The sequence below is a fragment of the Trichechus manatus genome, unplaced genomic scaffold (assembly GCF_000243295.1).
Source record: "Trichechus manatus latirostris isolate Lorelei unplaced genomic scaffold, TriManLat1.0 scaffold00108, whole genome shotgun sequence".
In the NCBI taxonomy this organism is placed as follows: Eukaryota; Metazoa; Chordata; class Mammalia; order Sirenia; family Trichechidae; genus Trichechus; species Trichechus manatus.
In genome coordinates this window covers 1272924-1294898 of record NW_004444044.1, presented here as the reverse complement: position 1 = coordinate 1294898, position 21975 = coordinate 1272924, and the positions used below count along the sequence as shown (strand labels likewise).

At 35.3% G+C, this 21975-nt stretch overlaps 1 protein-coding gene across 9 annotated transcripts in view; it reads right to left on the bottom strand.

Annotated features, from left to right (window-relative positions):
* Nucleotides 1–21975, bottom strand: part of ANKRD17 (ankyrin repeat domain 17) — a 203159-nt gene that overhangs the window by 42715 nt on the left and 138469 nt on the right. For all 9 annotated transcript variants that reach the window (XM_023737779.1, XM_004383318.2, XM_004383316.2 and 6 more), the window contains 8 exons: nucleotides 17232–17343; nucleotides 16954–17099; nucleotides 14733–14875; nucleotides 14011–14224; nucleotides 13022–13197; nucleotides 12416–12578; nucleotides 9418–9513; nucleotides 7976–8092 (listed from right to left, as the gene is read on the bottom strand). In XM_023737779.1, coding sequence (XP_023593547.1) covers nucleotides 7976–8092; nucleotides 9418–9513; nucleotides 12416–12578; nucleotides 13022–13197; nucleotides 14011–14224; nucleotides 14733–14875; nucleotides 16954–17099; nucleotides 17232–17343 — 1167 coding nt within the window. The remainder of the gene's footprint in view (nucleotides 1–7975; nucleotides 8093–9417; nucleotides 9514–12415; nucleotides 12579–13021; nucleotides 13198–14010; nucleotides 14225–14732; nucleotides 14876–16953; nucleotides 17100–17231; nucleotides 17344–21975) is intronic.

Sequence of the window (21975 nt, the reverse complement as noted above, 5' to 3'; positions counted from 1 at the left end):
GATATACTAAAGACAATGGAGTAGGGGAAGGTGGTTATAACTGATGTGAGATCCCAGAGAGAACGGATGAAAAAACAAACAAAAAAAAAAAACTATACCTTGAATATTCAAGTCTGGAGGTACAGGAAAACAGAAATTCTCTCTCACTTCCTATACTTTCTCACAAGATACTTGGCTAGCCTCATTTCTCTGAGCAACTACTGTATGTTTGTGAGTCTATATGGGGGAGGGTAGAGGCATTGAGGAAAAGGGTCAAGTTATAGAATAGTTTCACTGTGGGAAGTGGAAAGAGAAAACTGGTGATTTCTAACCGAGGGTTGAGAAAATGAAGTGACATTTGAGATTTACGCCTTTAGTCTAATCCTTTTCTCCAATGTAACTTTTCCATAGCTCCCTATAGCTCTCTAATACCAAAACCAAACCCACTGCTGTCCAGTCAATTCTGACTCCTAGCAACCCCGTAAGACAGAGCAGAACTTGCCCCATAGGGTTTCCAGGGCTGTAAATCTTGATGGAGGCAGACTGCTACATCTTTCTCCCGTGGAGCAGGATGAGAATTTAAAGACATACAGGGAGACAAAGTCCAGACTAAAGAAATATCATTTGGAAATTTGGATATCTGAGTTGTAGAGAAGCATAGAGAGTGATGATCTTGGAGAAGATAGGAACAGATTGAGGGGGATCTGAATTTTTAGAATTTCCATTGTAGTAATGAAGAGGCACTGAAGGCTTCTGAGAAGGGAGTAAGGCACTTTCACCTGTTTGAGAGCTGCAGCCCTGGTGGCACTGTGGTGAAGCGTTTGGCTGCTAACCAAGAGGCCAGCAGTTTGAATCCACCAGCTGCTCTTTGGAAACACTATGGGGCAATTCTACCCTGCCCTATAGGGTTGCTATGAGTCGGAATCGACTAGACGGCAATGGGTTTTTAGTTTATTAGAGAGCTAAGGAGCCATGGTGGCAAAGTGGTTAAGCGTTCAGCTGCTAACCAAAAGGTTGGTGGTTTGAACTCACTAGCTGCTCCCTGGGAGAAAGATGTAGCAGTCTGCTTCCATAAAGATTTACAGCCTTGGAAACCTTATAGGGCAAGTTTTACTCTGTCTTACAGGGTTGCTATGCATCAGAATCGACTTGACGGCAGTGGGTTTGTTTTGGTATTAGAGAGCTATAGGAAGCTGTGGAAAAGTTACAGTGGAGAAAAGGATTAGACTAAAGGCAAAAGATGAGAGATGCAAAGGCATGAATACAGGGAGACTGTTAAGGAAGCATGCTTCAGGTGAGAAATGATAACCTAGTGAGGGGAGGATGGAAGGCTCAAATTTAGAGCTGAAACTGAATAAAAGGTGATGATGATGATACTTAATAAGTTAATACAGAAACCCGTTGCCATCAAGTCAATTCCAACTCATAGCGACCGTATAGGACAAAACAGAACTGCCCTACAGGGTTTCCAAGGAGCAGCTGGGGAGACAACCTGCTGACCTTTTAGTTAGCAGCTGAATGCTTAACCATGGTGCCACCAGGGCTCCAGATAATACATACCCATTAAATCAAACCCATTGCCACCGAGTCGATTCCAACTCATAGCAAACCTATAGGACAGAGTAGGACTGCCCCATAGTTTCCAAGGAGCACCTGGTGGATTCGAACTGCCAACCTTTTGGTTAGCAGCTGTAGCTCTTAACCACTGCACCGCCAGGGTTTCCAGCTAATACACAGAGGGCTTAATATGTGCCAGGCATTGATCAAAGTTAATTTACTATACTAACTCATTTGATGGGTGGAGGGATTGACAGGTCATGCATGATGAGTGAGAAGCTGAAAGTGACATCAAGGTTTCTTTTCTGAATAATAAGTAATAATATCAATAACAGAAATAAACATCAAAGAGTACTACAGGAAGCAAGGGGAATATCCAACACAAATATATTAACTTATTATATGCCCAGGTACTATTTTAATCTCTTAGGATCATCAGGAAAACCAACAAAACACCTTTGACCTTAGAAAGCTTACAATTTAGTGGGGAGCCGGGGAAGGGGCAAGAGATAATAACATACTAAATATATTATGTAGTTTGTTATAACGTGATAAGTGCAACATAGAAAAGGAAAACTGGAGCAGGGGATGAGGTGTGTGTGTATGGGAACAGTTAGCAAGGATTTGATTTTCAATAGGGTGATCAGTGTTAAGCCCCACAAAGGTGAAGTTTAAACAAACTTCTGAAGTATACGAAGTATTTCAAAAAGAGCAGCCAGTACAAAAGCTGTTAACGCAGAATCATACCTGCTATGTTCAAGTAGGCTAGTGTGGCTGAGAAAAGTAGAAAATGAGTATCAGGGGGTTTGATCACATAAGGCCTTGGAAGGCATTTTAAAGATGTTATCTTTTACTCTGAGGTAAGCAGAAAGCCACTGTAGGGTTTTGAGCAGATGATATAATTTGACCTAAATAATTGAAAAGGATCACTCTAACTGTAGCGCAGTGGTGGAATCAGGGAGACCAGTTAAAGGGGTACTGTAGTAAAACAGGTAAGAGATTATATTAATGACCTAACCAGGGTAAGAAATGATGGAAGTGATTGGAATTCTAAATATATTTTTAAGGCAAATATAACAAGATTTTCCAAAACAATGGAAGATAAAGAGGAACCAAGGATGACTGAAGATTAGGAGTTCAGATCTGGACACACCAAGTATGAGATGTCTAATTAGATATCCAATTGGACATGCTAAGTAGTTCAGTAGAATATATGATGCTGGAGTTTAAGGGAGAGGTCTGGGCTGGAGATACAAACTTGGGATCAAGTTTAAAGTTAAGGACCAATGGATGGAGCACAGATTGAGAAGAGAAGACCATGTAATGAGCCATGGGGCTCCCCAAATAAGATAAACAGCAAAGGAGACACAGAAGGAATATCAGAGAGGCAGGAAAAAAAAAAAAACCAAGAGTGTGTAGTGTCATGGGAGCTAAGTGAAGAAAGTATTTCAGATGTTATTAGGTTTAGTAAGATAAGGGTGAAAAAGTAAGCAACCACTGGATTTAGTTACATGGAGGTCTCGGAGACCATGAAAGCAGTTTTTGTGGAATTGTGGGAGTAAACTTGGCGAAATTAGATTTAAACAAAAGGAAGAAGAATTGGAGATAGCCAAAAGACAACTCTTTCAAGGAGTACTCTTGCCAAGCAGAGCAATGGTCTGCAGCTGAAGGCTGGGGCAAGGAGGTCAATGAACCAAAAGGTGGCATTTTTTTTTTTTTTTAAGATTGTAGAAATAATCTGATGGGAATGACCCAGGAAAGAGAAAAAGTTGATATAGAAGAAAAGAATTGCTACAGCAGTGTTCTTGAGAAAGTGAGAGCAGACAGACCTAGTCTAGTATACAAATGGAGGGACCTGTTTCAAAACGTTTTTTTAGTAATAACAATGAGTGTAGCTACTGGTGGGTGGATAGATGGAGAAGGTAAAGTCTTTGGAAGTTTTCTTCTGATGCTTCAATTTTCTCACTGATGTAGGAAGCAAGGTAATCAACTGAGGGTAAAGGCAAGAGGAGGGGTTAGAAGTCTGAGGCTAAAGGAGAAAGTAAGAAATAGTGTCTAGTTAAGTGGGATTATTAATAAACTTACAGGAAATATGGTATGACTGCTGGGCAGCATTCAGGAATTCATTGTCATACATTTAAAATAAAATTAGTCCTCGAGGTTGAGGGTTTTTTCTAGACACATTTAGTTCCTGCAGCATAGGTGAGAGTAAGAGTGAAGAAATAACATGACAGGGGGCAAGGGATAATGAAAGTGTGGTAAGATAAATGGAATGGAGAGTCCAGAGTGTTGCACGATTCTAGAGGGAGTGAAGCTGGAAAGATAGGAGCTGATAATCAGAGAATGAAATGTATGGTATAGAGATTATAGGATGGATATATTAAAAGTTTCAAATGATGGCAGAGCACCCAACTGGAAATAACTAGTAGGAACATTTTTTAAACACTAAAAGGTTATAAAAGTTTACAAAGAAAAGGGAAAGGGGAAAACAATAAGTAATGATATGTAGGGGGTAAAATAATTGCATCAAAAATACGAAGTACATACCCAAAAGAACTGAAAGCAGGAATGCAAACAGACATTTGTACCCAATGTTCATTGCAGCATTATTCACATTAGCCAAAAGGTGGAAACAGGCCAAATGTTCATCACAGACGAATGGATAAATAAATGTGATACATACACACAATGGAATATTACTCAGCCATAAAGAGAAATGAAGTCCTGATACATGCTACAGCATGGATTGTTCTTGAAAACATTATGCTGAGTGAAATAACTCAGTTACAAAAGGATAAAGATTATATAATTCCACTTATACAAAGTATCTAGGATAGGCAAGTGTATAAAGACCAAAGTTTATTAGTGGTTACCAAGGAAGGGTGGGGGGAACTCATTGTTTAGACTCACTGGGCTTTTGTTAAGGGTGATGGGAAAATCTGGAAATGGATAATGGTAATGGTAGAACATGAGAAACTAATGTCACTGAATGTACATATGAATATATCATTTGCCTTTTCAACATTCATCTCCACAATAAGAAAAATATGCAGGTCAAGAATAACTGCTAGGAATTGTAGCAGCTAAAACGTAATGTAGTTTTTAATGTCTTTACAGAGAGGAACAAGCAATCAACTGATAGAGGATTCCATAATTCAACCAAATGAAATTACTACAGAGCAAGGCTTCTTCCCCATAGTAAATGTTCAGTAAATGTTTACCAAGTATTAGGAAATCTGACTAACACAATGCGTCTAACAGCAGTTTCTTCAAAAACCTGTTAAACTTTCAAATCAGAAAGGCTAATCAAAAGAATTTTTATACCACAAGGGAATTAGTTTCCCATGCAGGACCTCAAGTCAGATCAGACAAGATCAACTCCAATGATGTTCCTCAATCAGAAACGACAGAACCAGAACTATGTCTCAAAAGGCCAAAAAAGTTCATTTTTCCAGATATAAACCACAATTAAAAGATTAGTGAACCAAGCCCGAAGATCTCAGTCTGATAATCTTTTTAGTAGAAATATTAGGCTCCAGTCCAAGAGAAAAGCCTCTGTACCCTAGAATTCTATCTATGCACCATCCCTACTCAAAATTGTCTATATAAAAGTACACAATGCATACGGGAGGATTGATGTACATCTGATTAATGTATGATTAGGAATTATGTACGACCTTTGAGTTTTAATATCATGGACAAATATACAATGACATTTGAAGGAAGTTTCTCTTGGCTTCCCTTAAATGTGAGGCTCTTTAAAGGATGAATGACAAGGTTAGGAAATGTTAGCAAGTAGGCCAGGAAATGACACTCACATAATGTTGGTGGTAGTGTTAACCGTTTGGGCAAATATTTTGGAATTATCTGTTAAATTAAAAATATATTGACCCATGTGAAAATGATTTATTTGGTAAAAATAAAAGCAACAAAATATAAGGAAATAAGTATAAGGATGTTTATTGCAACATTATTTATAGTGACAAAAAAACTGCAAACAGCTATTTAAATCGCTATCAATTGACAATATTCATCAGTTATTGAGAGAGAAAAGCAAGTATTAAAGTGGTATGTTTGCACGATTCCATTTTTTGAAAAAGTACACCACCCCCATATATATTTATTCATTCAACAAACATTTATTGAGTGCCTATAGTATGTTAGGCACCATTTTGTAGTGCACACCTTTTAGTGGTAGAGACAAACAAGGTAACTAAGTAAAATACAATTATTTAGAATATTAGAAAGGAAAAATAAAGCAGGAGAGTAGGAAGAGTGTTTGTGGAGGGGAGGCGAAAACATGAGGACATCTGAAGGGACATTCAAGGCAGAGGACACAGCAAGAGCAAAAACTCTTGAGAGCAAGGGTGTGTCCCAGTGTTTTGAGAAACAAAGTAACCAAGAGGAAGAGTAATAAAGAGATAGGGTCAGAGAAAGCAGCTCTGTAGGTGGCCTAATCAAGTAAGATCTTGTAAGGCCTTACAGGCAATGTAGAGGTAAGGACATTAGTCACTAAACAAACCAAACACATTGCCTTCCAGCTGATTCTAACTCATAGTGACCCTATAGGACAGGGTAGAACTGGTTTCCAAGGCTGTAATCTTTACGGAAGCAGACTGTCACATCTTTCTCCCGCAGAGCAGAGCACTGGTGGGTGGGTTCAAACCTAAGACTGACCTTTCAGTTAGGAGGTCAACACTTAACCACTGCACCACCAGGGCTCCTCATCAGTCACTATATCAGGTTAACTTTTAGTTACCTTATAATGATGGCATGTGTTTTTATTTATGCATCTCTGCATATTTCAGTTTAAAATGAGCGCCATTATTGTAAAAAAGAAAAAAAAAAAAAATGAAGTTGACTGAGAATAGGGTATCTCCTAAAAGCTGCTTCCTACTTTTGTAATCCATTGTTGTTTGCCATCAAGTCAATTCCTATTCATAGCAACCCCACAGGACAGAGTAGAATTGCCTAGGCTGTAATCTTTATAGGAGCAGATCACCAGGTCTTCTCTGCAACGGAGCCACTGGTGGGTTTGAAGGACCAACCTTTTAGTTAGCAGCCGAGCACGTAACCACTGCGCCACCAGGACACCCTTTGTAAATTCTCAAATCTATTTAATGTCATTTATAAGCATCTAAGATGAAAAAATTAACGATGTTATTTAATAATAGATACCTGTGTCTCAGCTATAGAATGGTTGCTTTTCTAGATTTATAAAAAAAGAAACTATCATGAAATAATTATCACCTAGAGATTCTAATATTTAAAAACAGAGTTCTTAAAAAACAGGATATTACTATACTTTAGAATGAAAAAACTAAAAGAGGTAGGTTAAGTTCAATGAGAGGGAAAAAAAAACTTGCTTTAGAATAAAAAAAAAAAAAAAAACTGGGTTCAAATCCTATCCTAGTTTAAGCAAATTACTTAACCTTTCACAGATTCAGTTTCCTGATCTATAATGAGAGTAATAATATTTTTAGATTTAGATAAAACTGAAAATAGGCCAAGTAATAATAACAATGATCATAACCTCTTCTCAAAGCATTCACATTCTTTAAAATTTCAAAATGGTCCAAAAAAAAAAAAAAAAAATCATTTTAGTTTAATCAGAATCTAAGCCGGAATTTTTTTTAAATAAAGAATTCTCAGTGTTAAATATATATTTTTTAGAAATGGAAGTTTACATACAGCTTAACGTAAGTATAGTAAAAAAAGAATGGACCTGACAAATCAAAGACATAAGCAGCATAATTATCACTGTATGTCCTTTATAAATTTAAACAGTACATGTACATTTTATAACATATTGACCTTTCATAAAAGATTAAATATGACAGAATGTGTATTTCTATACTATTCAATGCCAACCAGTTCTTTTCCTGCTATTATTAGTTCTATTAAGTTCTAGAGTACAAAGTTATTGGAGAGAAGTTGGCAAGAAAGGGAAGTAAGGAAGGAACTATGTCCAAATTATATGTTGTTTTGGAGTATTTTACTCCCCATGGGAATAGATGAGAGTGATGCTGTAGTCTGCCTGAAAGAGAAAAGTACAAGAGAAGTCACCCATTTAAAAAATTAAACATTTCACCAAGTGGTTGTATTTCACTAGTTGGTTATTATTCCTTGGTAGCGAGCACATTTGGTACTTCTGATAAATCTGTTGGCAATAAATTACAAGGCCTAGGATCAAATGACTATTGATTTAAATGAGGATTAAGATAAAACCAAAATCTAGAATTAGTTATTTTCGGACTCCCAGATCAATGTGCTTCCTATAATAAGATTTTGTTAATTACAAAGGAAATTCTTTTAATGACTTCTAAAGTAATCATAGATAACATAAAGCCAAAACAAAACAAAAAGATTACAAATTAAGGGGAGAAAAAAGCATGAGGGAAAATAGTGGGTACTTTTCATATGTAAGAATTATCATTACCTTTTCCAAGTCTAACTCCTCTAACAAAATGCTGGCATTTTTGTTTGCTTCGGCAGCCTGTCTATCTTTGGCTTGTACTATTGATTCCATACAGAGATGACACTTCTTCAGCATCTCCTAAAATGAAAAAATAAGAAATTTCCAGTTTCAAAAAGCAATTCACATTTAGAAAGATTCCTAAAAACAGATCTTTATTAAAACATTAGCAATAAGGATCAGTGGCGGAGAAAAAAAGGTGCAAATTGAAAACAATTTAAATGATAATATTTAAAAAAATTCACAAGCAAAGAGTCTTTGCTGTTCTTTGAAATAATATCCATTGACTGGCACTCTGGAAACTAAAATTATTTACTCCTATGATTGGAATACAGAAAATCATACAGCAAACAACTGCAATACTTTATGTCAAGGGATCGAAAGAGCTAATGAAAATGGTCAATATCAAGAAAGAAAACTGATTTAAAATTTTAAGAAGTAGTTATTAGGCAAGAACTGTTTGCATATATTCAAGCTTTGCTGCTACAACTTCATGTGCAAGAACCATTCACAAAGGAATCACAAACACAGATACTTAAATTTTAAGACACCAAAGGGGTATTTCTTTACTAAGGACAAAAGCTTTATTTTTAAATCCCTAACCTCCCCCTTAAAAAAAAACAACTGTGGTGTGTACAAATGCTATTGTCATAGAGGAATCTAGAGGCAGGCAAATCCATGAGCTGACTATGTTAAAAAAAATCTGTGGGGAAAAGTTGATCACTATTATGTAATAACTATTGAAAAACCGTAATAGAAACACGTTTTTAGATTTGCTAAGAAGTACCTTTTGATTTTCAGAGGCATGCATTTATGATTCTAGTCTAAGAACAAATAAACATTTTTATTCAATTACTAGTATAAACTTCAAATCAAAACACCACTAGGGAAAGACTTGAATTAATTCTCTATTAAGATTTATCTTTCCTACTTTCTCAGTAAAAAATTAATTCATTCTTATGCTGACAGTTATCCTAACTTTTATGAAATGTTAAACATTTTAAAAGAGTTTTCCTGCCCATGACTGACTATGTCTATTTTTACTTAGGAATAATAATAAAAAATTCACTGTGCTTATCAGTTTCTCAGAATAGAAATTCGTCTAGATAAACATATATAATGAATATTTGCTGTTCACGTATTTAGTGTTCACATGAAAGTTAAATTAGTTCAAGAACTACTTTAAAAAGATCAAGTTTTATTGCTTCATTAGGTTAAGTAAATAATCTGGAAGGCTCTTAAATGGCATACTGCATTCCTAAATACTATATAAATGAAAATTAGTGTATACAACTCTATTTCTCGAACTAAAATTCTTTTTTCCTTAACATGGATTACAGATATGTATTTTAAACCAAATGAGATCCTTAGCTCTTATAGTGGGATAAATGTGAACAATGTATTACCTTATCAGTGATGGTTGCTATGTATCTCATACACTCAGAATCTGATGGAAACTGATTGACTTCTTTGACTAAGTAGCGTACCACCTTCACATGACCCTAAAAAAAAGATACCAGTGTCAGATTGAAAACAGATTCTAATATAACCGAGTACATCTACAGAGTCTGTCTTAAGTAAGATTCCTTTAATATTAGTTATAGAGCAAAATGTAATTAAAGACGTAATTGCATACTACAAATGAAAAAGCTTTGGTTCTAATAAGTTAAATCTACATTCTGACCCCAACCTACCCCGCTAAAAAAGTACAGAATAACTAGTACCCTGACCTAAAATTCTAATCTATTCTGAACTTTAAAACAATAACAAAAATTAGTGTGAAGAAGAGAAGTAGGGATATGTCTAAAGGAAAAAAAAAAAAACTTATTTCTTGCTAACTCACTAAAAATAAGCATGTTATTTCAATTCTAAGCATTAAAAGAGTAGAAATAATTTTATTCTTTCAGATAAAAAGTGAATACATAGCACTGTACTAGGCAGTATGAAAGAGATAATATGCACTTTCCTAAAGCATGAGCTATCATTATATTATTCAAGAGGCTCTCCACTTTCTCCAGTCCACTTTCACCTACACTATTGCTCTATGATACAAGTCAGTCAGTCTGGCTAAACAGCTGTTTATTTTTAATGTATTTACTCTGCTGCCTCTAGGCCTTCCATTTCATGTACAGGTAGTCCCCAACTTATGATGGGGTTCCATGCTGAAAACCATCGTCAGTTTTGACATAAACTGAATACCTCATTTTTTTTTATTTATTATTATTGCCTTTTATTATCGGTATCTTTATAAATCCAATCTTTATTTGTCTTTGGGGATTGGAAACACTGCATATAAACTTACAGATAGAGTTTAACATTGTAGGTAGTACATATTACTAATAATAAGATGTACAAAAAATAACAGATGGTTATAAGTGCAATTCGTTGTAACTGGAATAAGTTGTAAGTCAGTGGCTACCTGTACATCTTTTTAAACTATCCCTGTCTTTTAATGAAGCAGCCCTAGTGGGGCAATGGCTGGTTGTTGGTTCAAACCTACCCACCAGCTCCAAGGGAGAATGACCTAGTGACCTGCTTCCATAAAGATCACAGCCTAAGAAATGCTATGGGTCGCCGTGAGTCAGAATCAACTTGATGGCACCTAACAATAACAACATCTTTTAATGAATAGCTCAAATACCACTTGCATCGTTCTCTGATGATCTCTTCCACATTTCTACAGTACTTAGTTTAAACTACTTATATGGCACAACTCAAGGCTATCTGGCTTTGGGTATGGATTTTATCTCTCCTATTAAATTACACATTTTTGGGCAGGGGGGACGCTTGTACCCTGTTCAACATTGTATCTCAACCACTCCAGTTGTACACAGTAGGTAATGAAAAAATAAACAAAGGAATGAATACAAAGAGTATGAAAGATAAGCACTGTTCTTAGTATCTTAGGAGAGTAAGTCTATTTGGAAAGATAAACTGATTAGAGATCTCAGTGTGAGCTAAATCAGGATTGAAAGAGCTTTTGTAGAAGGGGAGATTTAAGCTAAATCCATACAGTGGGTAATTTTGGAAAACTGAGGAAGGACATGGACATTCCACGATGTAAGAGCACAGGGATGAGGAAAAGACTAAGCAATGAATGAGAAGACTCTCCACATTAGGGACTCATAATGGGAGAGCCTGAATACCAAACCAAGATTGGATTCCAAGTGATTTTCAAATGATTTCAGAGACTGGGGAGGCAGGAAAAGGTTCTTGAGCAGGACATTGTATTGACATAGTGAAAGTGGTTAGGAAGATGACCTGATAATGATATGCTAGCCTGCTTGGAGAAGAGGTAGGTAGCTTGTGAGAAATCCTGGTGATGAGAAAATAAAAAAGAAAATCAACAAAGTATCAGTGGCTAGGCAGTCTAGAATACCCAGTGAAGAGGTGATGTAAAGAACAAAATTCAGAGAGAGGAATAAGAGAAAAAACAACAGATGATTTCTTGAAATTTACAAATTAGAATTTTTCAATACAATAAAACAACTTGCAATCTACAGGAGATTTTATCTACATATACCAGAATGACAAGACTCAAAGTTATGACCCCTTAGAGTAATCTGGTTTTCCCAATCACCAATAAAAATTACATTTAAGGAATCAAATCATTAAACAAAATTACTCATACACAGTCTGTACTATGCACTATACAAAGAGAATCAGATGCGCTTCTTGCTTTCACAAAGTTCATATTCTACTTCTAAATGTGGTATACTGATTTTCAGTAGTTTAAATACCAGTAGTCAAGTTTCCATTATTTAATTCCCTTTTTTCTGAGTAATAAAATGATTAACATAAAATCAATTTAACTTAAGTTAAAGAAAAAGTCCATTCAATACAAATAAGTAGCTCCAACTATTGTTATTAACTGCCTTGGAGTGCACCTCCAACACGTGGAGACCCCATGCATATCAGAACAAAAGAAGGGCCCTGTGCCACCACATGATTGATTGTGGATTTTCAGAAGTAGATCACCAGGCCTTTCTTTCTAGTCTGTCTTAGTCTGGAAGCTCTGCTGAAACTTCAGCATCACAGCAACAAGCAAGCATCTACGTGGTGGCTGAGTATTAGGTGCACTACCCGAGAAGTGAACCATACCTCCCTGCATGGAGTGTGAGAATTCTACCGCTACCCTTAACTGGATCTACATTCTGTGAAAGGTTAAGATTACAACTAGATTTTAAAAATACTATTTATACCAGCTTTTTAATGTCCAATAGTAGTTTTCCTGGGGTAGATGTGTCTACCTTTCAGTGTTGCTATCAGATTAAATTTTTGCATATTAATGCTCTCTTCATAGCTGTTAATATAAAATGAAAGTCTTCAGTGATCACTAAACTACACACTTTCTAGTGCTGGTGTAAAACATCCAGGTGAATGAGGTGAAATAGAACCCTCTACCTTTCTAAATGCTGCCATAAGAGGAGTTATCTTGCGGTTATCTGCTGCATCCACATCTGCACCTGCTTGTACTAGTAACTGGACCACATCTAGGTGTCCACCATTTGCTGCCAGCCACAACGGAGTGTTCCCCTTCTTGTTACGCACATCAATATGAGCTCCCCTAAAAATGAAATGGCAACAGATATCACTGTCTTAAATGAAATGCAACGACACACATAACAATAAAAATCAACTACTAACTTCTAAGAATATACTGTAAAGATGAAAACTGTTTTATTATTCAAGGACTAAAATGGATTTTTTTTCCTCAGAATTACATTATAAAGAATTTCCAGACTTCAAATTAAAAATATTTAATAAACGAATATTTACATAAATCAGTATTTTCTTATTTTAAAAATTATAATTACCTTTTTTGCATAACTCTAAGTTTCAAGCACTAAGAAAATGTGAAATTTTGTTTACTGAAAAATAAAAGTAACCTCATAAAATGTATTAAATAAACAGTATGCTAGAAACACAAAAAGTATCCTATAAGGCAATCATATCTATTTCAGATAATCACGTAAACACTGTGTTCATATACAAAGGGTAACATAATACCTGCCAATAAGAAGCTCACAGAATTTATAATGTCCTTTATCTGCTGCTATGGTTAAAGCTGTGTCTCTCGAGGAGGGTACCGGAGGGGCATTAACATCAGCACCTTTATCCAAAAGAACTCGGCCCACCTCTGCATATCCACCGGAGGCAGCTTCCATTAGTGGTGTGAGGCCAGTCTAGGTTTAGTGGAAAATAAAAACACGTAAGACACCAGAAAGATCTAAAATGTTAACAATCTGGGAAAGCAGTATGATGTAGCCGTTACAAGGATTCACAACTGTATTTCAGCATTGTCACTTACTACCTTGCTGACCTTAGCCTCAGAGTTACAGTCTGATCTATTAAAAAAAAGATAATTCTACTTAATCTCAATTGTATCCTTGTGGAAAAAAAGTTGTTTAACATGAAAGCATTTGGCACATAAGTGGCATTCAGTGAGTGCTCCCTCCCTTCTCTAATAGTATATATTTTTCAGCTGATAACCCTAATGTCATTAACCTATTGCTGTTGAGTGGATTCCAACTCATAGCAACGCTATAAGGAGCTCTGGTGGGTCAGTGGTTTAAGTGCTCAGCTGCTAACTGAAAGGTCAGTGGTTCGAACCCACCAGCTGCTCCAGGGGAGAACGATGTGGCAATCTGCTTCCATAAAGACTACAGCCTTGGAAACCCTATGGGACAGTTCTACTCTGTCCTAGAGGGTCACTATAAGTCAGAATCGATTCACTGGCAATGGGTTTGGTTTGGTTGGCCAGAACAGACAAATTAGTCTTGGAGAAATAGGTTCTAATGCCATTACTGCCTATAAAAATCAATTGTTGAGATTATTTTCAAAAGTTAATACTTCACTGAGTCATATACAGAATGATTTCTGATTAAACATACATGTAGATGATAAATGCTACTAGAAAGTACTACAATTATAATTAACATTGCAAACTTAAATATCAAAGTAATAAATCCATGTATAAATTTTAGACTTTTTCTTACCTTAGCTCTGTGTTCAACGTTTGCTTTTCTATCAAGCAGAAGACTAACCACTTCCGTTCTTCCTTGGAAGCAGGCTAAGGTAAGGGCAGTGTTCCGATTGGTTTCTATTTGAGCATTTATGTCAGAGCCCATGTCTAACAGGAGCTTAACAGCTGCTGTGTGTCCATTCATCGCTGCTAACATCAGAGGAGAAATGCCCAATTTGCTACCAGTTCTAGGGGTAGGCATAGGGGGAGAACAAAAAATATATATATACATTTTAAATGACCCAGAAAACAAAAAAGATAATAAAATAAAATTCTTTTTAAGATTATTTTGCAGGATTATTTAAAATAATCATTTTTCTCAGCCTACTAACAGTAAATCTATGAGATATTATCAAGACTCCATTAGAAATCTTTTACTACCAAGAACTTTTTCAACATAATGACTTGGGCAGGATTTTCCATCCTAGCATACACATTTGCTTGTTTCTGAAAAAAACTCATAAAAAAGATGTGCTTCCTCTTAATACCATAAGAAACAGTAATTTATATTTCTCAAGTCCTATGTCAATAGTTATAATTACTTAAAAACAAAATTAATCTTTAAAAATCTCCAACAATTTGGATTCTAAATTTTTAGTAAAGGAATTTCCTAAATGCAGAATAAAAAAAAGTAGGTGCTCTACAAATATATTTCATGTAACACTCTTACTAAATATGTAGAGAGAATAAGCTTGCCTAGAATTAATCTCGGCTCCTGCATTTAGTAATATTTTGATGATGTTCACATAGCCACCAGAAGCAGCCAGGCTTAGAGGTGTGTAATCAGAAACATTCCTGTGTTCTTTATTTGCCCCTCGAGCTAACAGCAGCTCCACCACCTAGAAAGAAAAAAAGAAAAAAACATATTTTCTTCATATGGTGAGACAATTTTCAAGATGTGTATTTCTGATTTCTCCTTTTATCTGGCAGACTGTATGACAGAAGAAGTGGAAGGCCTTTCTTTTATCCTCTGTATAAAACCAGCCTCTTTCTTTCAGCAAGGGTCCTAGAAGCCAACAAAGAAATAACTTGTCAAGTAAAACCCATTTAGTAATCTGTTGAAATGGCACAGTGTATCCATGGAAGATCCAGACCTCATATATTGTCATGACTGGCTATTTTAGAAACTGGTATTTATGTATTATTATACCACATAGTGGTAAAAATAGAAAACTACAGGACAAGACTTTTTTCATTCATACATATATGCATGTGTTGAAAAAACATTTTTAATTTTCAATCAATAACTAAACGTTTAAATAAAAAATAATAAATAAGTAGACATTTACCGATATTTTACTATGAAGTTTTAAATATTCAGAAAAGTTGAAAAAAATTTACAGTAAACATCCACATAGTCACATATACCTATATACTACCATCAATATTCTACTGTACTTACTTCATCGCATCTATTTATCTATCCATCTTGTTTTTTGATGTATTTCAAAGTAAACTGAAGACACCTGCAACTTCCCCTCAATATTTCAGCACGTGTATATATCACTGAGTAGACTATATTATGTTTTAAGGATATCTGGGGGATGAAACTTACATACAACATAAATGCTCAAAGCTTAAGTGTACATTCAAAGCTTAAGTGTACATTTGACAAATGCATAAACATATATGTAATCTAAATCCCTATTATTCATCTCATGCCCTTCCCAGTCAGTCCCCACCAAGAGATTAATTTCACCTGTTTTAGATCTTCATATAAATGAAATCACACAGGATGTACACTTGATTTTAAGGCTTCTCTCAATCAGCATAATGTTTCTGGGTTTATCAGTATTTCTTTTTGCTGTTTAGTATGAGTATGTATATGAAAACTCCGGTGGTTTAGTAGTTAAGAGCTATGGTCGTTAACCAAAAGGTCAGCAGTTCGAATCCACCAGGCGTTCCCCGGAAACCCTATGGTGCAGTTCTACTCTGTTCTATAGGGTCATTATGAGTCAGAACTGACTCAACACCAACGGGGTTTTTTTTTTTTTTTTAAATGTATGAGTATACATGCCATACTATGCCATTCGCTTAATGACATTTCTGCTGCTTCCAGTTTTGGGCTATTATGAATAAAGCTGCTATGAACATTCTTGTGGAAATATGCTTTCATTACTCATTGGATTCATCTAGTGGTAGAATTTCTGAGTTATGTTTGGTTTTACAAGAAATTACCAGGTAATTTCCCAAAGTGGTATAGTATTTTACACTCCCATCAACAATGCACCCTCGCCAACATTTAGTGTTGCCAGTCTTTTTAACTCTAGCCATTCTAGTGGATGTCTGCCGGTATCTCACTACGATTTTAATTTGCATTTCTCTGATGACTAAAATATTTAGCACTTACTCAAATGCTTATTGGCCATTCATACATCTCTTGCACACTATGTCATTTACAGCACAAAAAATCCCTTTGACACGGATACTAGTATTTTCATCCTCATTTTACAAAAGAGGCACAGGGAGGTTAAGGATTGCTCAGGATCATAGCTCTTACCCTTTCTCTTACTCACTATTAATAGTAAATACTAATATTAAATGCATACCAATTGTCTGCACTGTTGGTTATAGAAAAAAAAATGATACAAATGTATTCACATTATCAACCAGAAGGAACAACACAGTAGGGACAGGTCCCTTATCCTTCCTTGTGCAGAACACCTCTGGTAGCAAGTGCATCTAGCTATTCTTGTACATCTCTTCTCCAAATATAAAACGGCAAAAGTACAGGAAGAGTCAAGTGCAAACTAAGAAAAAAAACAAAAATTATTCCTGTTTTATCACTAGGCTCTAATTCTTTTTAATCCATAAATCTAAATGTAAAATCATTGTTCTGACAGATAAAATCATGTGAGTTTAAAGTATACCTTTGCTAAACAAAGACAGAAACAATTATACTAGGGGAAAATGTTACCTCCTGTCTTCCCCCAGAACAAGCCAAGGACAGTGGTGTGTCCTTGGTTCTTTCTGACTGGGCTTCAATGTCTGCACCATTATCCAGCAATATTTCCACAACACCAACATGACCAGCTGTAGCAGCCAAGATGAGTGGAGTAAAACCTGGAGAAAAATAATGATCTTCTTACTACATGTTAAGCGAAGGAAAAATATTAAGCATCAAAATAGGGCTAGAAGTAGTACTTCACACAACACAAACATTCCAGGGAAAAGATTAACAAAATTAGGCTCTACCTTTCTTGTCTCGGTGCTCAATACTAGCTCCTCTCTCTAGCAGAGTTTGTACCAGTTCCTCATGGCCACCAGCACACGCAAGTGTTAGTGCTGTGTCATGGTTACTCTCAGTCTGTAAAAGATCAATTATTTTGATTAACTTATTAGATAATTTAAAATGTTAATTATCAATTACATAATATGCACATATTCCAAATGCTCACATACATATGTACCACTTTGCTGTATCAAACATTTGAATAGTAAATTGTATTTTTTGTTTGTGCTTTTTTTAGTAGTCAACCTGTGATCCTTTTGTAAGCTACTAATAGGCACTATGAGCAATTTGGTAAAGCCAAGCATGGAAAAAAAAGTGTAATTTTCAATCATACGCTGTTTTCAACTACATGATTAAAAGAAATATCATGGACTCACTTTCACTTCCATCTATAATGAAGTAACACAGACTGGATTTACCATCCCATTTTAAACAACTTAAAAACAACTATTTGAAACGATGGTGTTGAGACAGGCAGTAAAGGGCAATGATCCCTGAGAATGGAAAAGAATAGCCCAACTTAATGCCTGGAGAGTTTCCAGGTTGCAGTACATGGAGAGGTACCCAAACAGCCTTGCAGTCTCCCTAAATTGAGAAGGCAAAGTTCCAAGAGGTCAAGATGGCTAGAATTCATGGGACAGAGTACTGGAGAGGAGAGAGGTGCACAGAGAAAGTATTCTGGAGATCTGCAGAAGGTCTCAAGTCTTCTTCAGATGAGTACTGATTAGCTCATGTGTGTGACAAAACTATTAAAGGACAAGGAAAAAACAACCAGGCTAAACAACACCCAGAGCTCACAAAGGATCTGGAATAGTTTCATTGCCACCAGCCAGACTGGAAAGACTTTAAAACACATGAGACATTAAGCAGAATCCTCAGTAGTGGGGCCAAACTAGATGTTATGGATCTACCTAACAAAGCTAAAGAGTAAACCTTGAAATGAAAAATTAGTTTCCAAGTAACACAGCTGCATTCTAGAAGAAAGCCCCAAAATATCTGAAGGAACATACAAAAAAATACTGTGTATTTTGAAAGACAATTATAATTAAAATATAGTATGACATATAGTATACAACCAGCAGTTTATATATAATTATATACAGTTCAGATACAATTTTACTTCTGACTTTTGATAACCGTTAATGGTAGTGACCAATACTCCACTACCAGTGGCCAGACTAGATATAGTTCTATCATAGTCTATATGCTCATGTAGTAAATGAATTAAATTCTCGTATTTTTAGTGCTCTAAACTTGTGTCCAAAAAGGCAACTAGCAACATTTAGGTATTAGCACTTGAAATATACTTAACGTGAATTTGAAACTGAAATTTAAATCTCATTTAAATTTAAAAACTGATAGTTCAGTTATTGGAAAACTGTTAACAACTTGGTTAAGTGAATCTATTTTTTCAACTGTACATTTAATCAAATCCAAATACAGATCTAGTATTTCTAATGAAGTCCAAATTGAAATATACTCTAAGTGGGGTGAACAACTATCCCAGTTTGCCTGGGACTGGTGGCGTTCCCTGGGATCCTGAGATGTGGAACTTTTGGTGTTAAAACCAAATCTATCCCAGGCAAAGTAGGAGGATTGATCACCATGGCTTTAAGCACCATACACACTACATTTTGAAGAGTTTTAGTACCAAAAAAAGGTAAAATATCTCCTTAGTAATTTTTTTGTATTGACTGCATGTTAAAACAATACTGTGGATACATTAGATTAAATTCTTTCTTAAAATTTGTTCCACCTTTTTTTTTTTAAATGCAGCTACTAGAAAATGTAAGATTACACATGCCTGGCATTGTTTTTCTATTGGACAGTACAAATCTAAGCCACCTTTTCTGTTCTCAATTTCACACATCTGCCACCAATCTGCCTTGTGCTATAATAGTTATGTGTCTACCACCTTCAAACGACTATGAATTCCTATAAGGCAAGGAACACATCTTATTCATGCTTGCATTTTCCATCTATAAGTGATGCTCTACCCAGGAAACAATAAATGATAGTTAAGGCAAATGACAACAGCTGTAAAGGGTCACAGATTCAAAGACTATTACTACACTACATATGTGAAATACTGCGTTTACTATATTTATATGTTTATTGTACTTATATACTATTACATTATATGTTTGTTATATTTATTTAATAAATATAAAGGGGAAAGTCATATTCTCTCAGAATATCAGTAACTCTAACAATTAAAATCCATCATAAAAAAATGAGTAACAAGAGACGAAAAGCAGAATCGATAACGAGTCAAGAAATAAGAAAAAGCCTACTAGTTGGTGATGAAGAAGAGACACCGCAAAAGCTGCTCTGCAGAAGAGGCTGGCAGAGAGCAGAGCTACTGACTGCAGAGATCAAGGATGGCCACAAGGGAGAGATGCACCAACTACAACAACGGAGAAGGACATGAACACTTAAATGAGTGACAGCTCTGGTTGCTTCAAAGTATTTGATCTTCATTTAGGTTTATAAAGAAGGGATTATGTCTGATTTTAGAGAAGTAACTTTTTTTCTTTAGAAGTTCCCGAGAAATAATTTTCCAATTGTCATACAGCTAGTAACTAGTAGGGATGGGCTTAAAAAATCAAGAGGATTTTCTTGATAACAAAACCCTGCTTTTCCCATTACACTGTACAGCATCCCTAAAGCACAGCAGGTGAGGGTCAACAGAATGTTATGTTTTATCTGTCTTATGTATTTTCTACATTAGTGTGCATACAATCAGCACAAGCGTCAAGTTTATGATACAGATTATGAGAATTCTAAACTTCTTTCTGGACTCAAAGAGTAATTCAGAAAAGCTGTGCCAATCTTAAGTGGAGAATGAAGAGACATATAATTTGAAAAAGATGAGCACAGGAAATCTTAGTGGATCAGTAAAACAGGACACTGCTAGTTACTCTACAGTAGACAAGTATGAGTAAATACAGGCCCTGCTACTAAGAGCTTAATGATTACCTACTACTATGCAGGGAAATTTTAGGGTTCAACCATGAGAGAAGTAGAAATATTGTATTATAGGAGTTAGGGAAAAAATGATTTAAAGCTGAGAAAAAGAGCTAGTCAAATTCCTTAGGGAATTCAAGTTAAGAGTGTTTAGCTCCACTGTAGTTCTGCAATATGGAGAAATTCAAACAACTAATGCTTTATGACAGTCTTTTTAATACATAATGAAAGAATTTAAAAATCCTGAAGTAAGGCCTCTTCCAAACTACAGACCCACACAGTCCCAAAACGGTAGGAAAATATTCTCCTGCTTCACAATACGTCAAGAAGCAAAGTAACTGAAGCAGAAGTCATATTATATCGGTTGTTCAAGAAGCCACATTATTTGCTGTATACCTAGAAGAAAGTCCCAAACCTGAAAGGAGACAGATGCTCAGAGGATTTTTAAGAGCTCATCCAGGTTTATGTACATTTAGCCTATGGTACTATAAAATTGGCCATTCCATGCTATAACGGATGTTGTCATTATGATTCTGGCTTATTAAAAAAAAAAAAAAAGATAAACATTATATTCAATGTAAAAAGTTACTATAAATTATCAACATGACTTTTCAGTTTTGTAAGAATAGCTTAGAGTGAAAAGGAAAATGCAATTTTAAACGAGTTGAAGTTGAGAAAACATGTCTGAACTGTGTTTATCTTCTCATTACTCTGAAGGTGATTAAATTACTTTGAAACTATTAGGATTTAAAAAGCTGAATTTTTTAGACCTCCATAATCCCCCCAGTCCCAAACATCTCATTCTCTAAGCAAATAGGATTATACGTAAACTTAAGTAGAATAGCCCCTTAGGGTGTTCAATAAATGATAATAATAAGTAAAATGAATTAACCTATTTAAAACCTGTTCATGTGAAAAAGTAGCATGCATGTATTTTAAAGTAGAGTGCTTTAATGGCAGCAATTATGTATCACTATTAACACATTTTTCCTGGCCCTTTGTCTCTGTAAATTATTGTGATGAGATTGTTCTTTACACTGCAAAACTAGTAGCAGGAATAGAAAAATATAACCAAATGATATTTATATAATTAAAACATAATTTCACATTTTCAGCCTTTATAGTAAATAAGTTAAATCTAATATTTGACCTTTTCAAAAGATAATAATGAATATCTTAATTACTAAAAACTAGAGAAAGCGAAATTATGTACAAAAGTGCATATTTTCAAAAAGAGTCTTGAGAAGTTTAAGAATAAACTACAAGCAGTTCAGCTATATGAACAACACGTGATGTGAAAGGAGCAGAACTCAAGTTTTTACAACCCATGAACAAAACAACTCCTGGTTCTTTCTCACTTTTAGTGGCTACTATAGTTAATCAAAATTTCATACAATTAATTACAAAAAAAAATTTAATTAATCCAATGGTATTCAACTCTAACATGGATTACTGTTTCACATAAAAACCAGTGCTCTTAAAATCTCTACTTGATTCCTAATTTCTATATGTAGGATCAGTGCCCAGGAATTAAGTTTGGTTATACCATTCCAGTAAAATAAAAATAAACATCAGAGCTATGCCATCAAAAGGTATAGTAAAGCAGTCTCAAATAATTCCTTGAAACTATCATTTATTGATGTTTCTTAAAATTGACTTTGTTGGCCCCCAGACACCCTTTTAGCTCAGTGGTGAAGCTACCTCCGAGGTTCACTGTTCAGCCTGGGAGTGGACAGCCCC